The sequence below is a fragment of the Saccopteryx bilineata genome, chromosome 9 (genome assembly GCF_036850765.1).
Source record: "Saccopteryx bilineata isolate mSacBil1 chromosome 9, mSacBil1_pri_phased_curated, whole genome shotgun sequence".
In the NCBI taxonomy this organism is placed as follows: Eukaryota; Metazoa; Chordata; class Mammalia; order Chiroptera; family Emballonuridae; genus Saccopteryx; species Saccopteryx bilineata.
In genome coordinates, this window is record NC_089498.1 from 41654172 (window position 1) to 41680134 (window position 25963).

Genomic DNA, 25963 nt, shown 5'->3' on the forward strand with positions numbered 1-25963 from the left:
TGTTTCCAGATCTTGGATATTATAACTAATACTTTAAGGAATATAGGGTGCATATATTCTTTTGAATTAGTGTTTCGGGATTCTTAGGATAAATTCCCAGCAGTGAGATCCCTGAGTCAAAAGGCAGTTCCATTTTAAATTTTTTGAGATAACTCCATACTGCTTTCCACAGTGGCTGTACCAATCTGCATTCCCACCAACAGTGCAGGAGGATTCTCTTTTCTACACACCCTCATCAGCACTTGTTTGTTGATTTATTGATGTAGTCATTCTGATATCTGTGAGGTGATATCTCATTGTGGTTTTAATTTGCATTTCTCTGATTATAGTGATGTTGAGCATCTTTTCATATGTTTCTTGGCTATCTGTATGCCCTCTTTAGAAAAGTATCTAAGGGCTCAAGTTGGTTGGCTCAGGCCAGTTGGCCTGGCATGTGGAAGTCCCAGATTCAATTCCTAGTCAGGGCTACAAGAGAAGCGACCATCTGCTTCTCCACCCCTCCCCCTAATCTTTTCTCTTTCTCTCTTTTCCCCTCCCAAGGCCATGGCTAGAACAGTTTGAGCAATTTGGCCCTGGGCTCTGAGGATGGCTCCATGGCCTTGCCTCATGCTGAAATAGCTCAATTGCCAAGCAATGGAACAGTGGCCCCAGATGGGCAGAGCATCACCCTGTATGGGGCTTGCTGGGTGGATCCCGGTCGGGGTTCATGTGGGAATCTATCTCTGCCTCCTACCTCTCAACAAAAAAAGAGAAAGAAGTAGATTTTTTTTGCCCATTTTTAAATTAGATTGGGGTTTTTTTTGGTGTTGAGATGAAAAGTACTTTAAAGTTTGGATATTACCCCTTATCAGATGCATGGGTGAATGTGTCCTCCCATTTAGTGGGTTGTCTTTTCATTTTGTGATGGTTTTCTTTGCTGTGCAAAGACTTTTTAGTTTAATGTAGTCCCATTTGTTTATGTTTCCTCTTGTTTCCCTTGCCAGAGGAGATATAGCTGAAAAAAATATTGCTACGAGATATGTCCAAGACAAACTGCCTTTGTTTTGTTCTAGCATTTTTATGGTTTCAAGTCTAACATTTAAGTCTTAATTCATTTTGAGTTTATTCTTGTGTATGTTGTAAAAAGGTGGTCTAGTTTAATTTTTTTGCATGTATCTGTTCAGTTTTCCCAACTCTATTTATTGGGTAGGCTATCTTTACCCCATTGTATGTTTTTACCTCCTTTGTCAAATATTAATCAACTATACAGACATGGGCTTATTTCTGGGTTCCCTATTCTGCTTCATTTACCTGTATATCTATTTTTATGCTAGTATCATGGTGTTTTGATTAATATGGCCTTGTAGTATAGTTTGATGTCAGGTAGCATGATTCCTGCCACTTTACTGTTCTTTCTCAAGATTGTTGCAGTTATTTGGGGTCTTTTGTGGTTTCATATAATTTTTTTGGAATATATATTCTAGTTATGTGACATACACCATTGGTATCTTGATAGAAATTGCACTGAATCCATAGATTGCCTTGGGTAATATGGATATTTTAATGATGTTAATTTTTCCAATCCATGAGCATTGTATATGCTTCCACTTGTTTGTATCTTCAGTTTCTTTCTTCAGGGTCTTATAATTTTCTGAATACAAGTCTTTTACATTCTTGTTTAAATTTAATCCTAGGTATTTTATTCTTTTTGAGGAATTATGAATTGTAATATTTTCTTGATTTCCCTTTCTGATCACTATTGGTGTTTAAACATGCAACTGATTTTTGGATATTTATTTTGTATCCTGCTACTTTACTGAATTAATTTATCAATTCTAGTAGTTTTTTGATGGAATCTTTAGGGTTCTCTATTTATAGTATCATGTCATCACAAATAAGGAAAGTTTTACTTCTTCCTTTCCAATTTGGATGCCTTTTATTTCTTCTTGTTGTATGATTTCTGTGGCTAGGACTTCCAGTACTATCTTGAATAAGAACAGTGTTAGGAGGCATCCCTGTCTTGTTTCTGATCTTACAGAAAACACTTCTAGTTTTTGCCAGTTAAGTATGACATTGTTGAGGAGATTATGGATGATGTCAGAGTAAAGGCAGCATGAGAAATACTCTTGATACCTCCCCTTGAAATTTCAGCAAATTGAGCAACTATAATACAGCAAAGGAACCCCAGCTAGGCTCAAAGGCGTGCCTACAAGATCTGTTCACCCAATTTTACTATAGGTGGGAACAATTGAAAAGTGGAGGTGGAAGGTAAAACACACTCATGGTCAGCTCTGATATGACTGGGGGTTTTTTCTTTTTCTTTTCTCAGCTGGGACTGAGGAGAAAGGAAGCTCAGGATGTCTAGGTTTTGTCTGCAGAGATGAGGAGAGGGAAGCCTGGAGTGACTGGGTCTCCTCCCGGGAGGAGCAGAGAAATTGAGTGGCAGAGAGGGAGATACTAAACCAAGGCAGAGACAGAACAAGAAGTCACAGCCAGTATTCCTGCAATTGGCCTGCAGCCCACAGTCAGTGCAGAAACAGAGAAATCCAAAGTGCAGCTCCTCATGCTCCCTGATCCAGCCTCCCTCAACTTGCAGGTACAGAAAGTGGTGAAGACAGACTCCACAGCTGACTCTCCAGAGGAACTCTCTCACCTGAAGAACAGAGATGCTCTGCATCTGGTCCCCTGGTCTGTTGAGACATGGGGAGGAACATCCAGAGGCCTAAGATCATCATTGCTAAAGCCATAAAGCTGTAAAACCCTCATAACATGCCCCACCCATCAACACAACTGCAGCCCCTGCCTATATCATTACAACAGCAACATCTTATCAGAGGACAGCCCAGAAATTTTACAGAGCTAAAACTTTTAATATAGCAACATGTACTGTAAGAAAACAAAAAAACACTCAAACTATCCTTTTCCCATTTTTTCCTTTTTTTCTTTTGAATTTCATTTTATTTCAAGAAAGAAGAAATCAAATACCATGGCTATACAAGACAGACAAGTAGTTCAGAAAGAAAATGAAAACCTCCAGAAAGCAGTCTCTGTCACATGGAAAACTTAGAGTTAAATGATAGAGAATTCAAAATTAAAGTTCTGAAAATATTCAATGAGATGTGAGAAAATACTGATACGCAATTTAATAAGCTCAAAAAAATTAATCAACAAAATGCGTACTTCACCAAGGAGATTGAAACTTTACCAAAAAACCAAACACCTATGAAGAATTCAATTCATAAACTGAAAAAGGAGGTAGCAAGTTTAGCTAATAGAACAGTCCAGATAGAGAGAATCAGTGACATTGAAGACAGGCAACTAGAGATGCTACAGAGAGAAGAAAAGAGAGACTCATGGGTTAAAAAGAAAGGATAGAGCTCTATAAGAATTGTCTGACTCCATCAGGAAAAGCAATATAAGAATAATAGGTATATCAGAAGAAGAGAGGGAGAAGGGAATGGAGAGTCTATTCAAACAAATAATTGATGAGAACTTCTCAAGCCAATGGAAAGAGTTAGATTCTCAAATCCAACAAGCAAACAAAACACTGAGTTATTTCAACCCAAACAGACCTATTCCAGGGCACATCTTAGTAAAATTGTCAAAAATCAATGACAGAAAGAATCCTCAAGGCAGCTAGGGAAAAGAAGAACATAATCTATAAAGAAAGACCCATTAAGTTATAAGACTTCTCAGCAGAAACTCTACAAGCCACAAGAGATGAACACAAACATTCAAAGTACTAAAAGAGAGGAATTGCCAACTAACGATACTATATTCATTAAAGTTGTCCTTCAAATATGAGGAGAAATAAAAACTTTCCCAGGTATGGAGAAGCTGAGCGGATTTATCACCAGAAAACCCCACTACAGAAAATACTCAAGGGGATTATCCAACTAGATACAAAGAACAATCACACAAAACTACAAGTAAAAGCTCCAATGAAAAGAAGGGTAATCTGTGACAACAATAACATAAAAAGGGAGAGGATAAAGATCTGCAGTAGCAAAAGGGGATGGAGTGCAGGAGCACTTTATAAGACAAAGGACTCTTGTACATATGACAATTTTTCTCTCTTTTATTTTTTTATTTTTCTGAAGTGAGAAGTGGGGAGGCAGAAAGACAGACTCTCACATGCACCCAACCGGCATGCCCACTAGAGGATGATGCTCTGACCATCTGGGGCATTGCTCCATTGCAACCAAAGCCATGTAGCACCTGAGGTGGAGACCATGGAGCCTTCTCCATGGCCCGGCCCAACTTTGCTCCAATGGAGCCTTGACTGTGGGAGGGGAAGAGAGATAAAGAGAAGGGAGAAGGAGAAGGGTGGAGAGAAGCAGAAGGGCACTTCTCCTGTGTGCCCTGACTGAGAATTGACCCAGGACATCCACACGCTGGGCCAACATTCTACTACTGAGCCAACCAGTCAGGTCAATAATTTTTCTCTTAATAATCTAAAAGTAAACACGAAAGTGAAAGACTTGTACTCTGAAAACTAAAAATGAATAATTAAAATAAATAATTAAGTAAAAATAAAAAATTTTCTCGACAAAATAAAAAAACTAAAAAATTGGAAAGATATCTCATATTTCAAAGAAAGCAGAAAGACTTAACATTGTTAAAATGTCAATGCTATCAAATATATACATAGATTCAATGCAACCCCTAACAAAATCCCAACAGCCTTATTTATTTATTTACTTATTTTTCCAGAAATGGTCAAGCCAATTCTAAAATTCATGTGGAATTGCAAAAGGCCCCAAATAGTCAGAAACAATCCTTAAAAAGAAGAATAAAGTTGGAGGACTTATATTACCAAACTTCAAAATTCACTACAATGCTATAGTAATTATAACAGTATGGTACTAATATAAAGACAGACATACAGATGAATGAAATAGAATAAAGAGCCCCAAAATAAACTCTTGCATATATGGCCAATTAATTTTCAACAAGGATGCCAAGACCATTCAAGGGGAAAGGAAAATCTTTGAAAAAATTGAAGAGGAGGGAACATTTCCTAATTCATTCTATGATTCCAGAATTGTCCTGATAAAAAAATCAGAGCCACTACAAGAAAGTTACAGCCCAATATTCCTTATGAATATGGATGCAAAATACTCAAAATACTAGCAATAGACATATCTCCAAAGAAACACATAGATGACTAATAAGCACCTGAAAAAATTATTAACACAATTAGTCTTTAGAGGAAGGCATATCAAAACCATAATGAGATGCAACTGCACACTTCTAGGCTGTCTGTAATAGAAAATAAGTGTTGGTGGGGTTGTGCAGAAATTGGAACACTTTGTGCATTGCTTGTGTGAATGTAAAATGGTATAGTCATTGTGGAAACTTGTATGGTGGTTCCTTAAGGAGTTAAATACTGTATAGAATTACCATATTTTCCATCAGTTCTAATTCTAGATCTATATTCAAAAGAACTGAAAGCAGGGATTCAAACAGATACTTGCTCACCTATGTTTATAGCAGCATTGTTTACAACAGCCCCCAAAAGTGAAAATCAACCCAAATGTCCATCAACAGGTGAGTGGGTAAATAAAATGTGGCATATACATACAAAGGAATATTGTTTATCCTCAGAAGGGATGGAATTCTACAATATGGATGAACCTTAAAAACATTATACTAAGTGAAATAAGCAAGACACAAAAGGACAAATATTGTGTGATTCTATTTATATGAGGTACTTATAATTGGTAAATTCATAGAGACATAAGGCAGAATAGAGGTTACTAGGGGTTGGGGGCAGGGTGTAAGGAAGAGTTAATACAGAAGTTTTGCTTGGGATGATGAAAGAGTTCTAGAAATGCATAGTGCTAGTGTATGCACAACATTGTGAATATCCTTAATGCTATTAAATTGTATCTTTTAAATTATTAAAATGGTAATATTTATAGTATGTATATCTTACAATAGAAAATAAAAGGAAAAAAGTCAATGCAAAATATGGTATATAGCCTTACTTGTTCTTGGGAAATTAAATGCTATGTCTTTGATTCTTACAGAAGTAGAGCAAAAGAGACAAGCCCAAGCAAATTGTCCCATTCTTTTTTAAGATAATGTATATTTCAGGGTAATTTTCAGAGTGCTAAAAACCATGCTAGCTAGATTTGATCTCTTTTAAAACTGTATTAACCTATTATTTTAGAATCCACAAGTAGATAAGGTAAAAGAAATTACATGCCAAGGCTGGAACATGTCAAGAAGAGAGAAAAAGCCCCTTAAAGTGCTCATCAATTACACTGAGAAGAATCTGACTTCCTGCAAGGGTGGCAAGTCCCAATACATAAAGAAATTGCTCGCTTGTTTGTAGTTTTAGTTCTCCTTTAAAAGTCATTTTCATAAAAATTAAAGTCTCATATAGGATATTTTATTGCAAATTAGTATTTATGTGAGAAAATAACCAAGTCTGCAACCATTTGTCGATGACCTTGGTTTGCTAATTATAAATTTTGTAATTGATATGGAAGATAAAAACCCATTTAATGATTGTAAATCTTGAGAGAATTGAGGCAATAAAATAAGGCCCAAGACATGGACACAGGAAATATTCAGAAAATATATAGTGTGCAGTATGTGGTCCCTGGACCAGCATCATTAGCATAATCTGGAAACCTGGAAGAAATGAAATTTTTCATAAGATTGTATCTGACAGCGAGGAACACCTGAACAAAGGACTGGCAGAGCATCAGACTGGGTTTCTGGGGAGGGAAGGAAGATCTGTTGGGTAGAACTTTGGGGTAGTTGAGAGAGCATTCATCAAGTCAAAGAGGGGAGGGGTTGGAGTGTAAGGTATCTTTCCTGACATATTAAGGGTTTGGATTTCATTCTTAGAGCAAAGGTGAACCTGGAAACAAAGAGCACCCTTGTCACACCCCAGGAACAGACTAGGTCAGTGATGGGCAATCTTTTGAGCTTGGTGTGTCAAAATTCGCCAAAAAAACCAGCATAACTTGGGTGGTGTGTCACTTCAAGAAAAAAAACCATAATTTTGTGATATTTATAGTTTAAATAACAAAAATGTATAATTGTAATATATAACTGTATTTAATAAACCAGAAACTAATTATTTAACTTACTGCTTAGTGACTTCTTTGTTCGTCTGTCACTTGGTTTCTTTTGTTGGTCTTGATATTATTTAACTTGTGTGGGGTGCCGTGAACTAAGATAAATGAGGGGGAGGGGGAATTCTTTAACCTTCCTATTAGTGACTTTTTTGTTGCTGAGGCAGGGGCAGGTGCTGCCCTGGTTCCTGAGAATAAGATGGGAAGTAGTATGTCAGCTCATGTCACAAACTTGGAAACATGTCAACTATACTCTCTGATTTTGCCTCAGGGCAATAAGTTCAAATATTCCCAAGGGTTGAGTCATGTGAACTAAAAGAATACATCCCTTGGAAACTTGGTCTATCTTTAGTTTATGAAACCTCTTGCATGTGCTGTCTTAGAAGATAACAATAATGTGTCAAATGGTACAAAATGGTACACATATGTAAAAATTTTAAACATTACCTGTAAAGCTGCTTGCTTGGGCAACAGTCATATTTTAAACTTTGACAAATATCTCCAGCGAGGCTACAAAAAGTTCTCTCTGATTGCATCCTGCTGGCTGCATCCCCCTTTCTTAAAGAGCTCCTAGGATAGAATTTTTCCAATAGGACTAAAATTTTTCCTGTCTAATCATAGCTCATTTGCATTTTTACCAATCAATTGGAACAGTTCCATTTCAACCAATAAGGACAGTGCTATTTGAACCAATCAAACTATAAGGATTTGGGCTCCTCATATGCGTAGAAATGGACCAACCAGAGACTGGGGAAGCACTCTTCTCTGTATGAGCCAGCTCTTCACCTCTGCTTCAATGACTCCATCAAAGAGTGCATTACCCTGGCCAGAGCTGTAATACCTAAGCCACCTCTCCTTGCCTGGGCTGCTTTAAACTAAACTGTTTTATGCCTGCACTATCTCACAGCTAAGCTATTTCACAATTGAACTGTTTTCACTGAATAAAGTCTCCCTCTTCACTACACCCCAAATTGGGGATTCCTGTTAGCATTAAATTGGCAGCAACAACCTTTAGTTGACAAGACTGAGCAGGGTAGGACAATGATGAGTATGAAACCTATACCCATACTTTGTACACAAGCAGTGGTGCCTCATTGACGCCTTCCTGAGATTCTTCGTGTCCCAGTAGAGTCCAAGCTTTACGTTGATCAGGTGTCCCGATTCAACTTCCCTGCACAGTGGGACACTCCTGCTTATCAGCAGGGCTGGCATCCTCTTTGAGACTACTCTTGAGGTGGCTATGAGGATTCTACTTATCAGTGCTGAGACCAACTGCCACCAGAGGAAAACATGACCTACACACAAGCTAATTGCAAAAATCACACAGGAAGTTTATTACTCACAAATCCTTTTGGTGTGCCTGGGTACAGCTTAAAGAGGCCCTGCTGGCATGCTCCTCTCGGCTGTCCTTGGTCAGAGCAGCATGGAGACAGTCCATGTTCAACATTGGAGTCTGGGCAACTACCGCAGCAGGGGGGCCCTTAGCTTAGTACCTTTTCTGGCCAATGCCTTCTATCAGGTGTCAGTCTACAGCCCACTAGTGGGCATTCCAACTTTCATGGTGGGTGGTAGTGGAGCAACCAAAGTATAAATAAAAAGATAGATTTAACTATAGTAAGTTGTTTTATAAAGATTTATTCTGCCAAACAGTGAAAATCCGACATAAAGTACTTGGTAAGTAATTATTATTATATGCTTTAACTTGCTGTTACTCTACTTTATAAATTTTATAAAGTAAAGTTACTTCCCTACTTTATAAATCGCCATTACTGTGGAACCGGTGGGCGGTTAGAAAATTTTACTACTAACAGAGATACAAAAGTGGGCGGTAGGTATAAAAAGGTTGACTACCCCTGGTCTACAGGATTATCACCTCAAACCACCTCTTTGGGAGTTCCTCGCAGGGAGCCCTTTTTATGTTTCTCTATTGAAATGTTACATCAAGCTACTTTTAAGACGTTCCTAGGGAAGCCTCCTGTCTACATTAACGCCCAGAGTAATGACATCAAGCCACTTCTTATCTATATGTAACTTCACACACACACTGAGCCGTGCACGAAAAGCAGAGTCTGTTTATCATATCTGTACACACTATATTAATTCCTATCCAGATGGCATAACTTTATTTAATTTCCTTAATTGCTTTTAATATTATATCCTAGTTATTTCCATATATCTTCCATACTTTTCCATATTTCTATATATTTAATCACCACAACATTATATTACTGCAACACTTTGTCTCCAATTGTTGGATGGGACAAGTGCTCTCTGGGTTCTCCACACCAGCCCTCCTTCTCCATAGTCCCCAGGGTGGTGCCCTGGCCCTTGTGCATGTGTTACTCAGGTGATACTGAGTGTGCATTTACTTATGCACATTTTCCTCAGGGTTACAATAAGACTCAGCCTTTGGGGAGGTCACACCCCATCTGGAGCAGAACAGAATGGGTTTTTTACTCCATTTTCCACCTCTGGCTCATTCTGCCCACACGGTCGCTCAGCCACTCAAGCTCCCCACTTTCTTGGTGGAAGTACACCAAATATTACCAGGATTAGCAGTGTCTGTACCTCTTCCCTTCTCCCTGATCTTGTCAAAAACAAATTTGGACTGAAGTTTAAGGAGAAAATATTCAAAGAGACTTGCAATAAAGAGAACTCTGATCTCAGAAAACTGCAAGCCTCTCAAAATTAAGGGGAAAAGGGAGTGCTTAAGCTCCTCTAACTAAATCAGTAACCAAAGAAGAACAATGGCCTCACTGAGTAACATTCCTTACTAAGGCAAACCGTGGGGGCTAGTCAGGTATCTGCCTGACAAAGTTTCAATACTAAATGTCAGTGATTACTGAAATAATGCCCTTTCTTTCTACAGCATGATAAAAGATGCACCTCAAGAGTTTCAAAATAATTTGATTATTTCTAGATTGAGGTCTCCCTGACACCAAATGATTTTCAGCAGCAACTCAACCTTGTCTTTTCAATGCAACCTGTCCATTGATGTAAAACTGTTAACCACTAAAGCGTATGCAACCTAATTATAACTTCTAATGTACCAAATATACCTTTGCTTACTTTTCTGCTTATTTAAGTGCCTCTCACTTCCCCAAAGTTAGAGTACTGCCCCAAGGCTTCTTGAATGTCTGCTCTTGGACTAGTCCTCCGTAAGGCCCAAGTAAAACTCACCTTAAGTTTACAGAGATTTAGTTTTCCTTTTAATTGAAAATATCAAACACAAAAAGGTTTTTTTGTTTTTTAAAGGGAAGTTGAGCAACCAAGGAGAAGTATTCATCAACAGCAGTTTGATAGGCTTACCAAAAAACTGGATAAACTGATGGAGATAAGGGGGGGGGGGCAAGGTCTGTATTTATGTACTTGCTCAAGGCTTGGGGTCAAACTAAAGTTCAAGGGCAAGTGAGAGGAGAGAAGCCTAATTAAATTTAGTCCAAACAAAGGTAAAAATTGGGTGTTGTAAAAACCCCACAACCCCAAAATGGCATCACTTGTGCTAAAAGCCCATGTTACCAAACCTGAACTTAATACCTGACCTAATTGCTGTTTTAATCTCTCCCAAAAATATCATCTTAATCAACCAGTTTGCAATTTTCTGCTCAACACCAATGAAGTAATCTGTCAGGTGGGCCCTCTTCGTTCCTGTAAGGCGGGTGGCCGTGGCCATGCATGTTCTAATTGGATTCGAGCAGACGGTAAAAGAACTGTGGAGCTGGAAAATGGTGGGTGTTGGGCAGATAAAATATATTATGCTCACTTTGTTAAAGATGGTGCTGCCCACGTGGAAGCCCGTCGCCCAGGTGATAATATTAGTTACCCTTCTTGCTTGGGATGGGCGTGATTATGTTAATATGTGTTGGGAGAGGGCTTTCCTGCCAAAAGGCTTTAAAAGGAAGAGAGATCACGTTGTTCCAGGGGAAGAGTGATTACGTTCTAGGAGGAGCCCATGCTATAGGAGAGCAGAGAAAGGCCATGTGGAGGAGAGGAGAAGCAGCCAAGATGGCGGAGTGCTGAAGGAGAAGCCAGTTTGTGCAGAGTTTGTGCAGAGAGAAGGAGATGGGGAACAGAAGTGGGTAAGGCTGGTGAGGTACAAACCTTTGATCCTAGGAAAACTCGGATAAGTCAGTGGCTTTGGGAGCCCTGAATGGAAAGGGAAGTGTTTTTCCCACTGTGTGTATTTCTTGCCCGCCGGGAACAAACTAGGATTAAAAGCTAATGGCCCACCAGTTCTTGGCTCTGTTGTTTCATTACCATCTGTCCGAATCAAATGCGAACCTACATGGGCCTGGCAGCTGTGATGGTGGCTGTGGCTACTGGCTTTACAGTGGGCCATTTTGTTTATTAGAGCCTCCCAATGGTGGGCGAGCAAGCAGACAGGGAAAACCGCTTCTCTCTCAGGGCTGATGAGCAGAAATGGATTAAGGTTGGGTGAGGCCTCAGGCACAGAAGAAAATATTGGGCCCCTTCAAAAAAAGAGAGAGGGAAAATAAAACTACATGTTAACTATATTTTTAAATAAATAAAAATATTATGTACTATTATTATTTTTTTATTTATTTTTATTTTTTCTGAAGTTAGAAGCCGGGAGGCAGTCAGACAGACTCCTGCATGTGCCCGACCAGGATCCACCTGGTATGCCCACCAGGGGCTCTGCCCATCTGGGGTGTTCCTCCATTGCATCCAGAGGCATTCTAGCACCTGAGGTGGAGGCCACAGAACCATCCTCAGTGCCTGGGCCAACTTTGCTCCAATGGAGCCTTGGCTGTAGGAGGGGAAGAGAGACAGAGATAAAGGAGAGGGGAAAGGATGGAGAAGCAGATTGGCACTTCTCCTGTGTGCCCAGTCTGGGAATCGAACCCGAGACTTCCACACACCAGGCAAATGCTCTACCACTGAGCCAACCTGCCAGGGCATATTATGTACTATTAATGTTAAAATTGAACATATGAAACCAAACTTGGTGTCATTAGAAAAAAGTGTAAAGTTGGGGTTTTGCGGGACCCATCAGAAGTTGGGGCATGCCTCGGTCAGGCATCCCTTGTGAGGTGGGTTCAGGCCGAAGCCGGACAAAATTTGGTGTAGCATTAAGACTTCCCATGACTCTCAGGACAAATCAGAAAACCTGAGAAGGGACCACAGAGTACTCACTCACCCGAGATGACTGCCTGGTGTGAATGCGGGATCAGTAATGGAAGCCAAGGTCCTGATACAGTGACCCTCTCAGCCCTCTTGTCTGGCTGAGGAGACCCAGTTGGGAGGAGGGGACCGCTTAGGGAGTCTGAGCCCTCAGTGCTGGCCAGGATTTGGGGGTAAGCCTAGGACAGCTGCGCTGCCAATTGCTCCCTAAGCTGCAAGCTCAATGACTGGGGACAGCCACCAGCAGAGCCCCACTCCTTTTTGTGTTTCCCGGGTTTCAGCACCAAATGTTAGGTTTGTCAAGAGAAATCACACAAGACCAAGGGAGGTAAAACAACGGGCTTTATTAGCACAGATGCCCCTGTACCCCTATCAATCCTGCTCTGTCCTATATAACCCTTTGCACCTGCCATGTGGCAGAGGATATCCACGTAATTTTGCTGCCACCTAAGATGTGTCTCATATGCAAGTTCCCTTAATAAATTCTTGATGTAATGCTGAAGTTGTCAGTTTACTTCTTTGGACTCTTGGCCCAGGAGATCTTCCCAACACTACTCTTTACCACTCTATCTCCAGGACTAAAGCATGCTGGGCCCACAGGTGCTCAATAAGTGGTTAAAGAATACATGAATTCACAAGTTTCTATTGCCTCTGTGATTTAACACTATTCTCCCTGAGAAGAAGTTTAATTTATAATTACATCCAATGTGCTTCAGATTTTTAAAAAATGATGGGCATTTCAGATATGAATAGTCTCTATGGTGAACTTATAGTTGCAAAGTATCTGGTCAAAAACCAACCATTTGCCCAATAAAGCCTTTAGATACAAAGCAGAGGGACATTTTTGGAGCACTGGAAACTGTAATTCCTATAAGGCTAAACAACTGCTTTTGCTAGTAAGTAAAATCCTAGGTATTCCATATGCAAATATATACTTTATGGAGAGAATATTTAGTTTGATGTCATAACATTGGGCTGACACCAGGGAACAGTGTAATGTGGGCTTGGTATAAAAACAGATCTGAAAGTCAAAGTGAATTTTATGTTTGACTATATTCAATTTTACCACTAGTAAAAGAAAAGAAGAATGTGACTGTGGGTCAGTGGATAGAGACATCCCAGTGTGCAGAGGTTGTGAGTTTGACTCCTGGCCAGGGAACATACCAGAAGCAATCAATGTATGCACAACTAAACGGGACAACTAAGTGGGACGAGTTGATGCTTTTCTCTCTTTCCCTCTCCCTCCTCTCTTTTTCTTTCTCAAATCAATGGAAAATTTTTTTGAAGAATGCCTATAAAGACAGGTAGTTCAGAGAGGTATTATTGGAAAAGAAAACAGGAGTAAAAATATCCCAATGTATGGTGAAACAAAAAAGACATTTATTTTAAATATAGATAATGTTTAATTATTCCTATTGTGTTTACATTCTCCCTTTAAAAGTTCCTACATTTATGTTATCTTACACCCACTAATATGGCATACAAAATTTAGTTACCTAATAAAAAGCTAAACTGCTGTATCAGCCTGACCTGTGGTAGTGCAGTGGATAAAGCGTCAACCTGGAAATGCTGAGGTCACAGGTTTGAATCCCTGGGCTTGCCTGGTCAAGGCACATATGGGAGTTGATGCTTCCTGCTCCTCTCCCCTTCTCTCTCTTTCTCTCTCTCTCTCTCTCTCTCTCCTTTCTAAAAAAAAACAAAAAAACTCTGCTGTATCAGAGGACAGAAGCAGTTTTCTCACATGAGTTTGCCTATTTTACTGTTAGTCCTACAGATACCCCATTTAATAACATTTCTGTAAGCAAAAAGTAAACAATACAGAAAGAACAATAATTTCAAACATCTATTTCTCATACTTTAATGTTAAAGTAATATCATATTTTAGTATACAATGTTTCTTTGTGTTTTTGTGGGGGTTGGGGGGCGTTTGTTTTTTCGTCTGGTATATCAGCGCCCTGGGTTGGCTTTCTACTTCCGGCCTCAGGTGTCTGGCGATCTGGAACTCCTGAGTCCTCCTCTGGGCTTTGCATGGTCCGGGTGGTCCCTCCCTATTCACCTTCTCCGGACCTCAACACTAATTCTTCAGATTCTCTCAAATCTAAAGCCAGCAGAGCCAGGTCAGGTTGTCAGCTCAGCGACAACCTCCACTTTGCACTCTTCACACCGAGATAGAATTGCGCTCCCAGGGCACCGCTGAGTGGGCGGTCCTTGTGGGCAGCGTAGTTCTACGGTTTTGGCTCGATACTACATTTCCCACAGGCCACTGCGAGTGAGACGCTCCAGCTCTGCAGCCCATTTCCCAAAGGCCATCGGGCAATCTCGATCTCTGCCTTCTTAATCCCCTGTTTCGTGGTTGATGGTGCGGCAGCTAGCTTTGGACATCTGTGAGGAAAAAAGTCAGCACCTCGCCTCAGAGGGAGGATTCTGCAGACTCAGACCAGCCCCGCCAGGTAACTTGGGCTTCTGCGAAGGGAAACAGTTCGCGCAGGACGTGCGCGGAGGTGAGGGGCTCTGTAGATGCGGGCGGACCGGACCACGACCTGGGTCCTGACCCGCGGTGAGCGGTGTGATGGACCAGGCGCTGCAGGCGACGGTCTGCGCAGACCCCAGGCCTGTGCGGGCGTGCAGGGGAGGGATGGCAGCCATTCGGAGGGACTGACCATGAACGCGTGAAAGGGAGTGTGGCTGTGCTCGGGTGTGCTCCGGCCCCCCCACCATGAAGACTGGGGCGGGACCTCCTTGTGAACTTGGGTTCTCTAGCTGTCAGATGCCGGGCTGTGACTCGCATTCAAGGGTCTCGCTGCCCCTGCCCCCTTTCCCCTCACAAAACCCCTAGGTCTGTGTAAAGCCAGTAGCCACGGCCACCATCACAGCCTCCTGGTCCATGCAGGTTCGCATTAGATTTGGACAGATGGTAATGAAACAATGGAGCCAAGAACTGGTGGGCCATTAGCTTTAATCCTAGCTCGCACCTGGCCAGCAAGAAATACACACAGTGGGAAAACACTTCCCTTTCCATTCAGGGCTCCGAAAGCCACTGACTTATCCGAGTTTCCTAAAATCAAAGGTGTCTACCTCACCAGCCTTATTCACCTGTTCCCCATCTCCTTCTCTCTGCTCAAACTCTGCACAAACTGGCTTCTCCTTCAGCACTCTGCCATCTTGGCTGCTTCTCCTCTCCTCCACGTGGCCTTTCTCTGCTTTCCTCCAGCATGGGCTCCTCTGCCCCATTTTATAGTGTAGAAATCGAAACCTTTAATCCAGTATACAAACAAGGAAGTCTCTGATACAAAGTCACTTATCTGAGTCATAATGGGATTTCTCATGAGAGTGCACCACCCCACATCATGCAACAGTCAAGGGTGTGGGGAAAAGCTTAGTTTTAAAACTAATCCTTAGGCTATAAGGACCCTGCCTGCTTACAGCCTGTCCCCCACACCCAATGCAAACTATAAGTAAGCAAACATATACATCATATTTAAAAACTTATTTGACCAACAGTCTGCCCTAGGCAGATGGTCCCAGAGGGAGTTCAGTTGTCCAGCCCTTGAATGAGGTTTCCAACAGGGAGGCACAATAGTGATCTTGAGATGGAAGTTTTAGAGCCCTTTTAGAAAAGCTCTTGAGAAAGTTGAATGTGCAAGCCTCCAGAGTAGAAATCCACCCTGGGAGGGTTCTCGGGTGTGAGGACTTATACATGCTTGAGAACCACTGCAGTCCCACACGCTGACCTTAAAACCTGCCTGACTTTCATTTCCCTCCGTTATAAACGGTATAGATCAGGTGGGGCTTGCCTAGAGGGTGTTTTCATAGTCATTCTAAACTCCAAACAAGGACTGTTGTCTCATGGGTCTCTTCTTCAAATCTATTCTTCAATAGGAAGACCCAAAAGAAGAAGATATAATTGTTGTTACACATCTGAAAATTAAGATTTAGTGTGTAGGAGATTGTTGTTTGTTTTTCTTATAAAAGTATTACTGTACATGAGTGTATTTGCTCTCCATTGCCAGAAATACTCTACATAATAGTGACCTACTCTTGGTCTTCTTCCTAGTGAATGATGGGGTCCCCTTTCCTTTGGCCCCTCATTCTCTCTTCTTTTAGTTGTTCTCATTACCTTCTTTTTTATCCTCCTCTACACCAAGTCTTTTAAAAGCAGGCAGTCCTGTTTTTTTGTTTTTTCCATTGAATCTTCTTACTTTGTGGTGTAATAGTCATGAATACTTCAGTTCACTCTTTTTAATTTTCTTTCTTTTTTTTTTTTTTTGGCATTTTTCTGAAGCTGGAAATGGGGAGAGACAGTCAGGCAGAAGACTCTCGCATGCGCCCGACCGGGATCCACCCGGCACGCCCACCAGGGGGCGATGCTCTGCCCCTCCGGGGCGTCGCTCTGCTGGGACCAGAGCCACTCTAGCGCCTGGGGCAGAAGCCAAGGAGCCATCCCCAGCGCCCAGGCCATCTTTGCTCCAATGGAGCCTTGGCTGCGGGAGGGGAAGAGAGAGACAGAGAGGAAGTGGGGGGGCGGTGGAGAAGCAAATGGGCGCTTCTCCTATGTGCCCTGGCCGGGAATCAAACCCGGGTCCCCCGCACGCCAGGCCGACGCTCTACCGCTGAGCCAACTGGCCAGGGCTAATTTTCATTTTTAAGTTATAGTCGACATACAATATTATATTAGTTTCAGTTGTACAACATAGTGATTACACATTTACATAACTTATGAGGTCAATACCCTGATAAATCAAGTACCCATCTGAGACTGTATTCCCTGTGCTGTACTTTACATCCAGTGACTTTTTTATAACTGGCAATTTGTACATCTTAATCCTCACCCTCTCTTTCACTCTTCCCTTCTTGCCCTTCCTCAGTCTTTCACCCTTCCCCATCTTTCACCCTCCCACCTTTCACCCTCCCCCCATCTTTCACCCTCCCCCCACCTTCCACCCTTCCCCCATTTTTCACTCTCCCCCCATCTTTCACCCTTCCCCTATCCCCTTACCATCTGGCAACCATCAAATTGTTCTTTGTATCTATGAGTTTGTTGCTATTTTGTTTGAGTGTAGGACTAGCTGGCTCTGCGTCTCTGCCTCTCCTAACAGTCTGGCTGTGGTTTCTTCATTATGTTCTGAGTTATAGGAATTCTGTTCATATAATCGTCGAGTGGTTCGCAATGATGGTTGTTCTATAATTCAGTTGTAATTTTTTTGATGTGGTCACGGGAGGAGGCAAGCACAGCATCTACCTACTTTGCCATCTTAACTGGAAGTCCTCCCCATATCCTTTTAGTTAATATTTCTTACTACCAATTAGAAATCATTCAGTCTTCTATATACTTTCTAAGCATTGGGCTGATAGATTGTAGAAATGCAAGTCCTGATGTTTGCTCTACAGCTATATTTTAGACTCTGGTTTGGTAGGGAGATTAATATTATTAATATTTGGTTGGCATCACATTCACATACTAGATAAACTTACCTTCTCCCAAGGTGTCATTGTCAAAGCTGAGCAAGATAGGTATCAGTTTAATAATTTCAATAAACAAATGAAGTCATTTTCCACATGAAGCTTTTAAAGTGGGAATATGATTGTAGGTTTGAGTGTCTTGGCAGGTCTCTGTGTCAGTCATTTGGTTTTTATTATTATCATTATTGTTATTATTTTGTGACAGACAGAGAGAGGGACGGACAAAAAGGGAGAGAGATGAGAAGCATCAATTCTTCTTTGTGGCACCCTAGTTGTTCATTGATTGCTTTCTCATATGTGCCTTGACAGAGATGGGGGGTGGGGGCCACAGCAGACTGAGTGATCCCTTGCTCAAGCCAGTGACCTTGTGCTCAAGCTAGTGAGCCTTGCTCAAACCAGATGAGCCCATGCTCAAGCTGGCAACCTCGGGGTTTCAAACCTGGGTCCTCCACATCCCAGTTCAACACTCTATCCACTGTGCCACTGCCTGGTCAGGCTGCTTTTTTAAATTATTTTTTAAAATTTTGTTTAATTTTAAATTCTTTTGTTTTATTTGTTAATCGGGTCTTGTTTGAGATTGACAGCAGAGACTGTTTCACACAGCTTTGGGCTGTAGTATGATGTCGAAGAGCACACGTTCTGAATCTTACAAATCTGGCTTTGAATCTTGGCTTTGCCAGTTACTAGGTGTTTGACAGTCTGCACGTTTTCATTTCTGTATCTCAAAAATGAGAATAATAGTAGTTATTACATCATAGGGATATAATAGAGATAAAGTAAGTGAATTATTATGTGTAAAGTTCTTTTACACTTTTTGAAACATAATGAAGGCTCAGGAAATATTAGTTGTTTATTACTTAATGATTATATAGGTTATTTCTCTTCAGAATTCAATAGCAATAGAAATAAGCTCAAGTTGTTAAAAATAGGAATTCTTTTTTTTTTTTTCTTTTTTTTTTTTTTTTCATTTTTCTGAAGCTGGAAACAGGGAGAGACAGTCAGACAGACTCCCGCATGCGCCCGACCGGGATCCACCCGGCATGCCCACCAGGGGCGACGCTCTGCCCACCAGGGGGCAATGCTCTGCCCATCCTGGGCGTCGCCATGTTGCGACCAGAGCCACTCTAGCGCCTGAGGCAGAGGCCACAGAGCCATGCCCAGCGCCCGGGCCATCTTTGCTCCAATGGAGCCTGGGCTGCGGGAGGGGAAGAGAGAGACAGAGAGGAAAGCGCAGTGGAGGGGTGGAGAAGCAAATGGGCGCTTCTCCTGTGTGCCCTGGCCGGGAATCGAACCCGGGTCCTCCGCACGCTAGGCCGACGCTCTACCGCTGAGCCAACCGGCCAGGGCCAAAAATAGGAATTCTTAAACTGAAGACTTGGACTCTATTTAGGGAATTTTAGGTGACTACAAACCACTTATTATTGCATACACAATTATACTTATATTTGTGTATTTTTCTGGGGAGAAACATTATAGTTTTATTCAATTAACAAAGAAGGTATACATAATAAAATATTTAAAACATTGACATGTAAGCAGAGACTTTTAATAGCTGGGGATGATCTTATACAAAATTAAGAGTTCAGAATTACATAATGATTAAGTAAATCAGCCTACATTTATTATGCAACTAATAAAAATATGTTTATACAGGATTAGTCATAAGGAAAATGCATGAAGTAGTTTTAAACTGTGCAGAATTATGGATAGTGGTATTTGAGAAAATCTGAAGTTATATATAATTCTTTCTTACTATCATAGGTTTTTGTAAGATATTTTCTCAGGACTGTATAGAAAATATTTTAATTAATTAGCAAAGGAGAAGAGGGATTTAGCCACATGTATTGGGCAGTCATTCTAGACCTGATTGTATGCCTTTCAGAGAAGAAGAGTCATGGTAGTGAATAAGTGTAATTATATGGATGAGATGCAACTAAGGGATAACCAAGAACTGGTTTTACCTGGTGGTCCTATTTGATCTTTATTAGAATATATTTACCATGAATAACTGTTTACTATTTAAAAAGTCTTCATATTAAATTTCTGAAGGTGGAATTTATGCTGATTTCCCCCCCCCAAGAAATAGTAATCCAAAGAATTTATGAAAAAGTTAAAATTACCCGTATCTCTACCTTGCAGACTGTGAAGTAATAAGAAATATATATATGATCACTGCTCCTAGTTCCTAGTAATATTTGGTCTTTGACCTCAGTTCCTAACACAGAGCTTCTAAAGTCCTTGTTATTTTCTGAGTAATAGGAGTTTAGGAAACAGCTTCTAAATGTCTTGGACTTTCATGGGTAACAGGAGCATCATTTGTGCTAAAAAAAACTCCTTGGTGAGCTCCTTGATGGGGCCTGGTCACTAGAAAGACCAAGTCATGATTAGGAGGTTAAACTTTTTAGCTCAGACCCCCATTATTCATAGAGGGAGGAGGAGTAGAAAATGAGTTAATACTCAATCATGCCTATGTAGTGAAGTTGCCATAAAAATCCTTAAAGAATAGAGTTTGGACTGCTTCTGGGTTGGTGAACACATTCATGTGCCAGGAGGGTGTCATAACCTCAGCTCCTCAGAGACAAAAGCTCCTGTGCTTGGCCTACGTATCTCTTCATGTGGCTGTTGATCTGTATCCTTTATCATTTCCTTTAGTATATAACACTCAGGAAAGACTCAGGTGTTTCCCTGAGTTCTGTGAGCTGTTCTAGCAAATTATCTAACTTGAGGGGGTTGAGAGAATCCTGATTTATAGCTTGTTGGTCAGAAGTACAGGTGACAGCCTGGGACTTGTGACTGGCATCTGAAGTGGAAACAGTCTTGTGAGACTGAGTCTTTAACCTGTGGAAGCTGATGGTAATGCCAGGTAAATAGTGTCAGAGCTGAATTGAATTGTAGGACACCTAGCAGGTGTTGGGGAATCGGTCAGTGTTTTGGGGGGGGGGGGATTCCTGCGTTGGGTGTTAGGCGTATTGTGAATATGAGAGCAGAGGAAAACTGCATTTTTTTCTAGACACAGTCATAATAGTTATTAATATCTTGGTATGCACTTCCCCTTTTTTTTGTTAGAATATAATAGAGTTCTGTTATTTTCAGAATAGAATCACACTAATTGATTTTTTAAAGTAACAAAGACTTTTCAACTTAGATTAAAAAGGAAACTATAGAATTCATTATCCTATGCTTACAGCAGGAAAAAAAGGGAAGCACCAGTGATCCTCTTGTTTGAAAAACCTTATAAGTATTTACACCTTGTTGGATTATAGCAATGTCATATAAAAATTATCAGTGCAGGGGCCCTGGCCAGTTGGCTCAGCAGTAAAGCGTCAGCCCAGTGTGTGGAAGTCCCGGGTTCGATTTCCAATCAGGGCACACAGGAGAAGCACCCATCTGCTTCTCCACCCTTCCCCCTCTCCTTCCTCTCTGTCTCTCTCTCTTCCCTTCCTGCAGCCAAAGCTCCATTGGAGCAAAGTTGGCCCGGGCGCTGAAGATGGCTCCATGGCCTCTGCCTTAGGCGTTAGAATGCCTCTGGCCTCAACAGAACAATGCCCCAGATGGGTAGAGCATCGCTCCCTGGTGGGCATGTTGGGTGATCCCAGTTGGGCACATGCTGGAGTCTGTCTGATTGCCTCCAAGCTTCTAACTTTGGAAAAAATACAAAACAAAATTTTTTTTCAGTGCAGGAAAAATGACTTCCAAGGATCTGTTGTACTCATTACACTTCCAGTGACAAATTTATATATAAAAAAAGAAATACAAATGATAATAGTTATAAACATTTACATCAGCCTGTGATAATAGCTATAAATGAAATGATAACAGTTATAAATATTTACACTGTGCCAGGCAGTATAAATATTTATAACTGGCTTGAGTGTGGGATCATAGACATGACCCATGATTGCTGGCTTGAGCCCAAAGGTTGCTGGCTTGAAGCCCAAGGTCACTGACTTGAGCACGTAGTGACTCGCTCTGCTGTAGCCCCCTGGTCAAGGCACATATGAGAAAGCAATGAACAACTAAGGAGCTGTAACAAAGGATTGATGCTTCTCATCTCGCTCCCTTCCTGTCTGTCTGTCCCTTTCTTTTTCTCTCTCTGTCTCTGTCACACACACAAAAACAATTTACATCAATCTTCTTATTGTACAAAATGAGCTTAACCTTTGTTAATTATTTAAATTTTGCATCTTATTGCAATGTTGTCTCTAACTTTTACAGATAAATTAAAGGGGAGATGTCAGAGAATCTTTTCTGCTATTTTTTAGAAGAGTTGCATTCTTTTTTTTTTTAAGTATTTCAATTTTTTAAAATTATTTTTATTTAGTTATTCATTTTAGAGGAGAGAGAGAGAGAGAGAAAGAGAAAGGGGGGAGGAGCAGGAAGCATCAACTCCCATATGTACCTTGACTAGGCAAGCCCAGGGTTTTGAACCGGCGACCTTGGCATTCCAGGTTGATGCTTTACCCACTGCGCCACCACAGGTCAGGCAAGAGTTGCATTCTTAATGCCAGGCTCTAAATGTTTTAGTTAGAATTATAAGAAAGCATGCCAGAGATAAATTAAAAATGGAAACAAATAGTTTCTTTTATAAAACTGAAATAAGGGACATGTAAGAACGTTCTTCAACAATAAAAGGTAACTAATGATAAGCAATTTCTCTTTTCTATTAAGTGTTTTAAATGGATTTTCTTATTTTTCAAGATAACTATAGGCCCTGGCCAGTAGGCTCAGTGGAAGAGTGTCAGCCTCGTGTGTGGATGTCCCAGATTCGATTCCCGGTCAGGGCACACAGAAGAAGCGACCATCTGCTTCTCCTCCGCTCCCCCTCCCCCAACCCTTCCCCTTCTCTCTCTCTCTCTCTCTCTCTCTCTCTCTTTCTCTCTCTCTTCTCCTCCCACAGCCATGGCTCGATTGGTTCAAGAGAATTGGCCCCAGGTGCTGAGGATGGCTCCATGGAACCTCCACCTGAGGCGTTAAAAATAGCTCAGTTGCAATCATGGCCCCAGATGGGCAGAGCATCAGCCCTAGGTGAGGGCTCCTGGATGGATCCCAGTGGGGGCGCATGTGGGAGTCTGTCTCTCTGTCTCCCCCTCCTCTCATTTGGAAAAAGAAGAAGAAAAAAGATAACTGTATGTAGTAGGTGAGAAATGATGAGTAGGTTTCTAACGATGAGAAACCTGAGCCACTGAGACGTTAGTAAATGCCTGATCAGTATCTTCTGTATTTTCCCATCTCCATGTCTTGACCTTATACTGAGGATGCAAAAGAAGTTCTGGTTAAGGTGGTATGGGCCTCTTTTCAGTAAGAATGTAGGGGTGAAGGGAGGAGAATCTGTTTAAAAGCAGAACTATGTACCCATAATTTAGATCCAGGTTGGCTCCCCAAAATGAAGACCTCTCCAAAAAACCTCCTGCTGAAGTGTCTTGATTTGGGCTTCATTGAAGAAGAGCTGTTGTTCTTCATCCACCTGTTTGCAGTTTGGTTCACTGGCGTTTGGATTGATTCAGAATCCCTTTGTTGCACAGAATTTTATGTGAAGGTGGTTGTACCATAGTTTAGAAGCTGAAATGGGGGCACAAGAATGTTTATTGGCTGAAGCTATTGGGAACACCAAAGCTGTCTTTTTTCTCTCAGCTCTGGATTCGTTAGAGTTTGAACTTCTCTGGCAGAGAAACTTCAAGGAAGACTGATCAGTTCTTACATGACTGATTACGAGCATGACCCATGTAAGTTATTGTTTTTTCTTCAACTATTGGGACTTTTAGATTACAGTAGATGTTTTCATTAATTAACCTAAAGTGTTTTCCTGAGAGCACTATCTAATCACCTGCTTCTTGATTCCTCCTGTTTGAAATAGTGCCAAATAACTGCTTCCTGGCCTGACCTGTGGTGGTGCAGTCGATAAAGCATTGACCTGGAACACGGAGGTCGCCAGTTCAAAACCTGGGCTTACTCGGTCAATGCACATATGGGAGTTGATGCTTCCTGCTCCTCCCCCCTTGTGTCTCACTTCCCTCTCTCTCTCTCTCTCCTTTCTCAAATGAATAAATAAAATCTTAAAAAAGTTATAATAATAACTGCTTCCTCCTTATGAGGTCCCCTTTTCTAATTGGTGTCTGTAAGTTTATGAGAAAATTACTAAATAAGTCCTATGTGATAAGTTTTTGCTAAAGGGCTATGACAGAGGAGTGAAGATGTGAAGTCCCATGAGAGAATTATTTGAGATTCTTAGGTTAGTCTATGGTTTTGTGAGTTTGAGACACTGGCCTCATTTGACTATATATCAGAAAAATTAAAAATTTCCACAAACCTAATATTGTGTTGATTGATCTCAGTCTTAAAATGATGAGATCACATGTTCTATCAGGCTTTTAGGGACACATTAGGGACATAGTCATGACATGGAAATATTGGTATCATGGTTCTTTCCAGGCAATGACTGAAAGAGGGGTGCTAGGTCAGTTTTGTTGTGGAATAGGACCTGCCAGGCTTGGGTGGCATACATTTAATTCTGAATTATCTTCATCATACCTACAAACTAAAGAACAACAAAAGTGTTGAGGAGTGAGGAATGCTGTATGACAATATAAGCAGTAAATTAACATAGATTGCCAGAATTGGGGAAACCTGAGATGTTTGGTCCAATCTCTTGTAAATATATAATAATTACTAAATCTGATATAGATTCATGAGTGTACGTTTTTACCATTATGAAAAATTTATTTATGAATACAAGAGAAAATACTTATGGCATAATGATCTTAAAGCTTGAGGAATTAACCAGTATGTGTAATCTATTTTCTTTTAAAGGTGCTTTCTTAATTATTTTTATTTATTTGTTATTCACTTTAGAGAAGAAAGATGGGGGGGGGGAAGGAAGGGAGCAGGTAGCATCAACTCCCATATGTGCCTTGACTAGGCAAGCCCAGGGTTGTTTTTTTTTCTTTTTATATATATATATATATATATATATTTATTGATTGATTGATTGATTTTCGGAGAGAGAGAGGAGTGAGGGAGAGAGAGAGAGAGAGAGAGAAGGGGGAGGAGCAGGAAGCATCAACTCCCATATGTGCCTTGACCAGGCAAGCCCAAGGTTTCGAACTGGCGACGTCAGTGTTCCAGGTCGACACTTTATCCTTCTGCGCCACCACAGGTCAGGCAAGCCCAGGGTTTTGAACTGTTTTCTAAAATAAAGTTTTTATGCTTGAGAAAAAATCATAACGTTTTCTCTTAAAAGGAGAATGATGTAGTGTCTGAGAATTTATTAGTTGGGTAATTAGCAAGCATTGTCTTGATGATTTTATATAACAGAGAAATTTGGGTTATTTTATTTATTTCCCAACAAATCTGGAGTAATGTGTCCCAAGGCCTACAGAAAATTCTGTCCATAGTAACAGGATTCTTCCAAAACTTAGAGATATTCTGCTTCATTTATTTCCTATATCTTAAGCCTCCAGCCTACTTGATTGCTTTATTATTGCTCTTTTGCTACTTTGAGACTCTTTGTTTCCTCTCCTTTCATCTTGAAAATGATTTCTTTTTTTTTTTTCCTGAGAAATATGTGGATTTGCATTTTCAGGGATCAGTGACATTCAGGGATGTGGCCATAGTCTTCTCTCAGCAGGAGTGGGAGAGTCTGGATTCTGCTCAGAGGGACTTGTACAGAGATGTGATGCTGGAGAACTATAGTAACTTGGTCTCATTGGGTAAGTTTACCTCTCTCAAATAAATTAGAACCTGCTCCCTGAAATACCTTCTTGATTGAACAGGTTAGGGCTATCTTAAGAAGTAAATGTAATTTCTTCTCCCTGGTCTCAAAGAAATGATTTGAGCTTTGGTAGGTTGGAAATGATGAAATAGCAGGATTAGCGTTCTGGGGTGTTTATTACATTTTATTACATAAACATTGACAAAAGCCAAATTTCCTAATGTGTTTATGCCAAAAATTGCTATAAATGCTCTGTTATTATCTGACCCACCTGCAGGCAAAACATGTAGACAAAGGTTCTGATTTGTTATTTCTGAAGAGCCTGTGAATTTTATTTATGTAGTGGTGGATTAGAAAAACTAATCATTTACAACTGAAGTTACTTCATTTTATTTATTGTAAAATAATTAACCTGAATTTGTAGTTTAAATTTGTAACTTACGAACTTTGCATTTAGATATAGTTGTCTTGGGAAACTTTGTTTTTTCTCTTAGAAAAAGAATAATTATGTTCATGTTGTGCTTACTGTGTACCAATCACAGTATTCTTTATGTATATTTGTATTTGATTTGTAGTAACTGAT

At 40.7% G+C, this 25963-nt stretch overlaps 1 protein-coding gene across 2 annotated transcripts in view; it reads left to right on the forward strand.

The window, feature by feature from the left end:
• Positions 1-14484: 14484 nt before the first annotated feature.
• ZNF30 (zinc finger protein 30) overlaps positions 14485-25963 on the forward strand; it is a 30388-nt gene continuing 18909 nt past the window's right edge. The window contains exons 1-4 of one of the 2 annotated variants that reach the window (XM_066242826.1): positions 14485-14662; positions 22371-22697; positions 23304-23395; positions 25252-25378. In XM_066242826.1, the coding sequence (XP_066098923.1) occupies positions 23387-23395; positions 25252-25378 (136 nt within the window). In that variant the 5' untranslated portion in view covers positions 14485-14662; positions 22371-22697; positions 23304-23386. The remainder of the gene's footprint in view (positions 14663-22370; positions 22698-23303; positions 23396-25251; positions 25379-25963) is intronic. The other variant, XM_066242825.1, reaches the window with a different exon arrangement.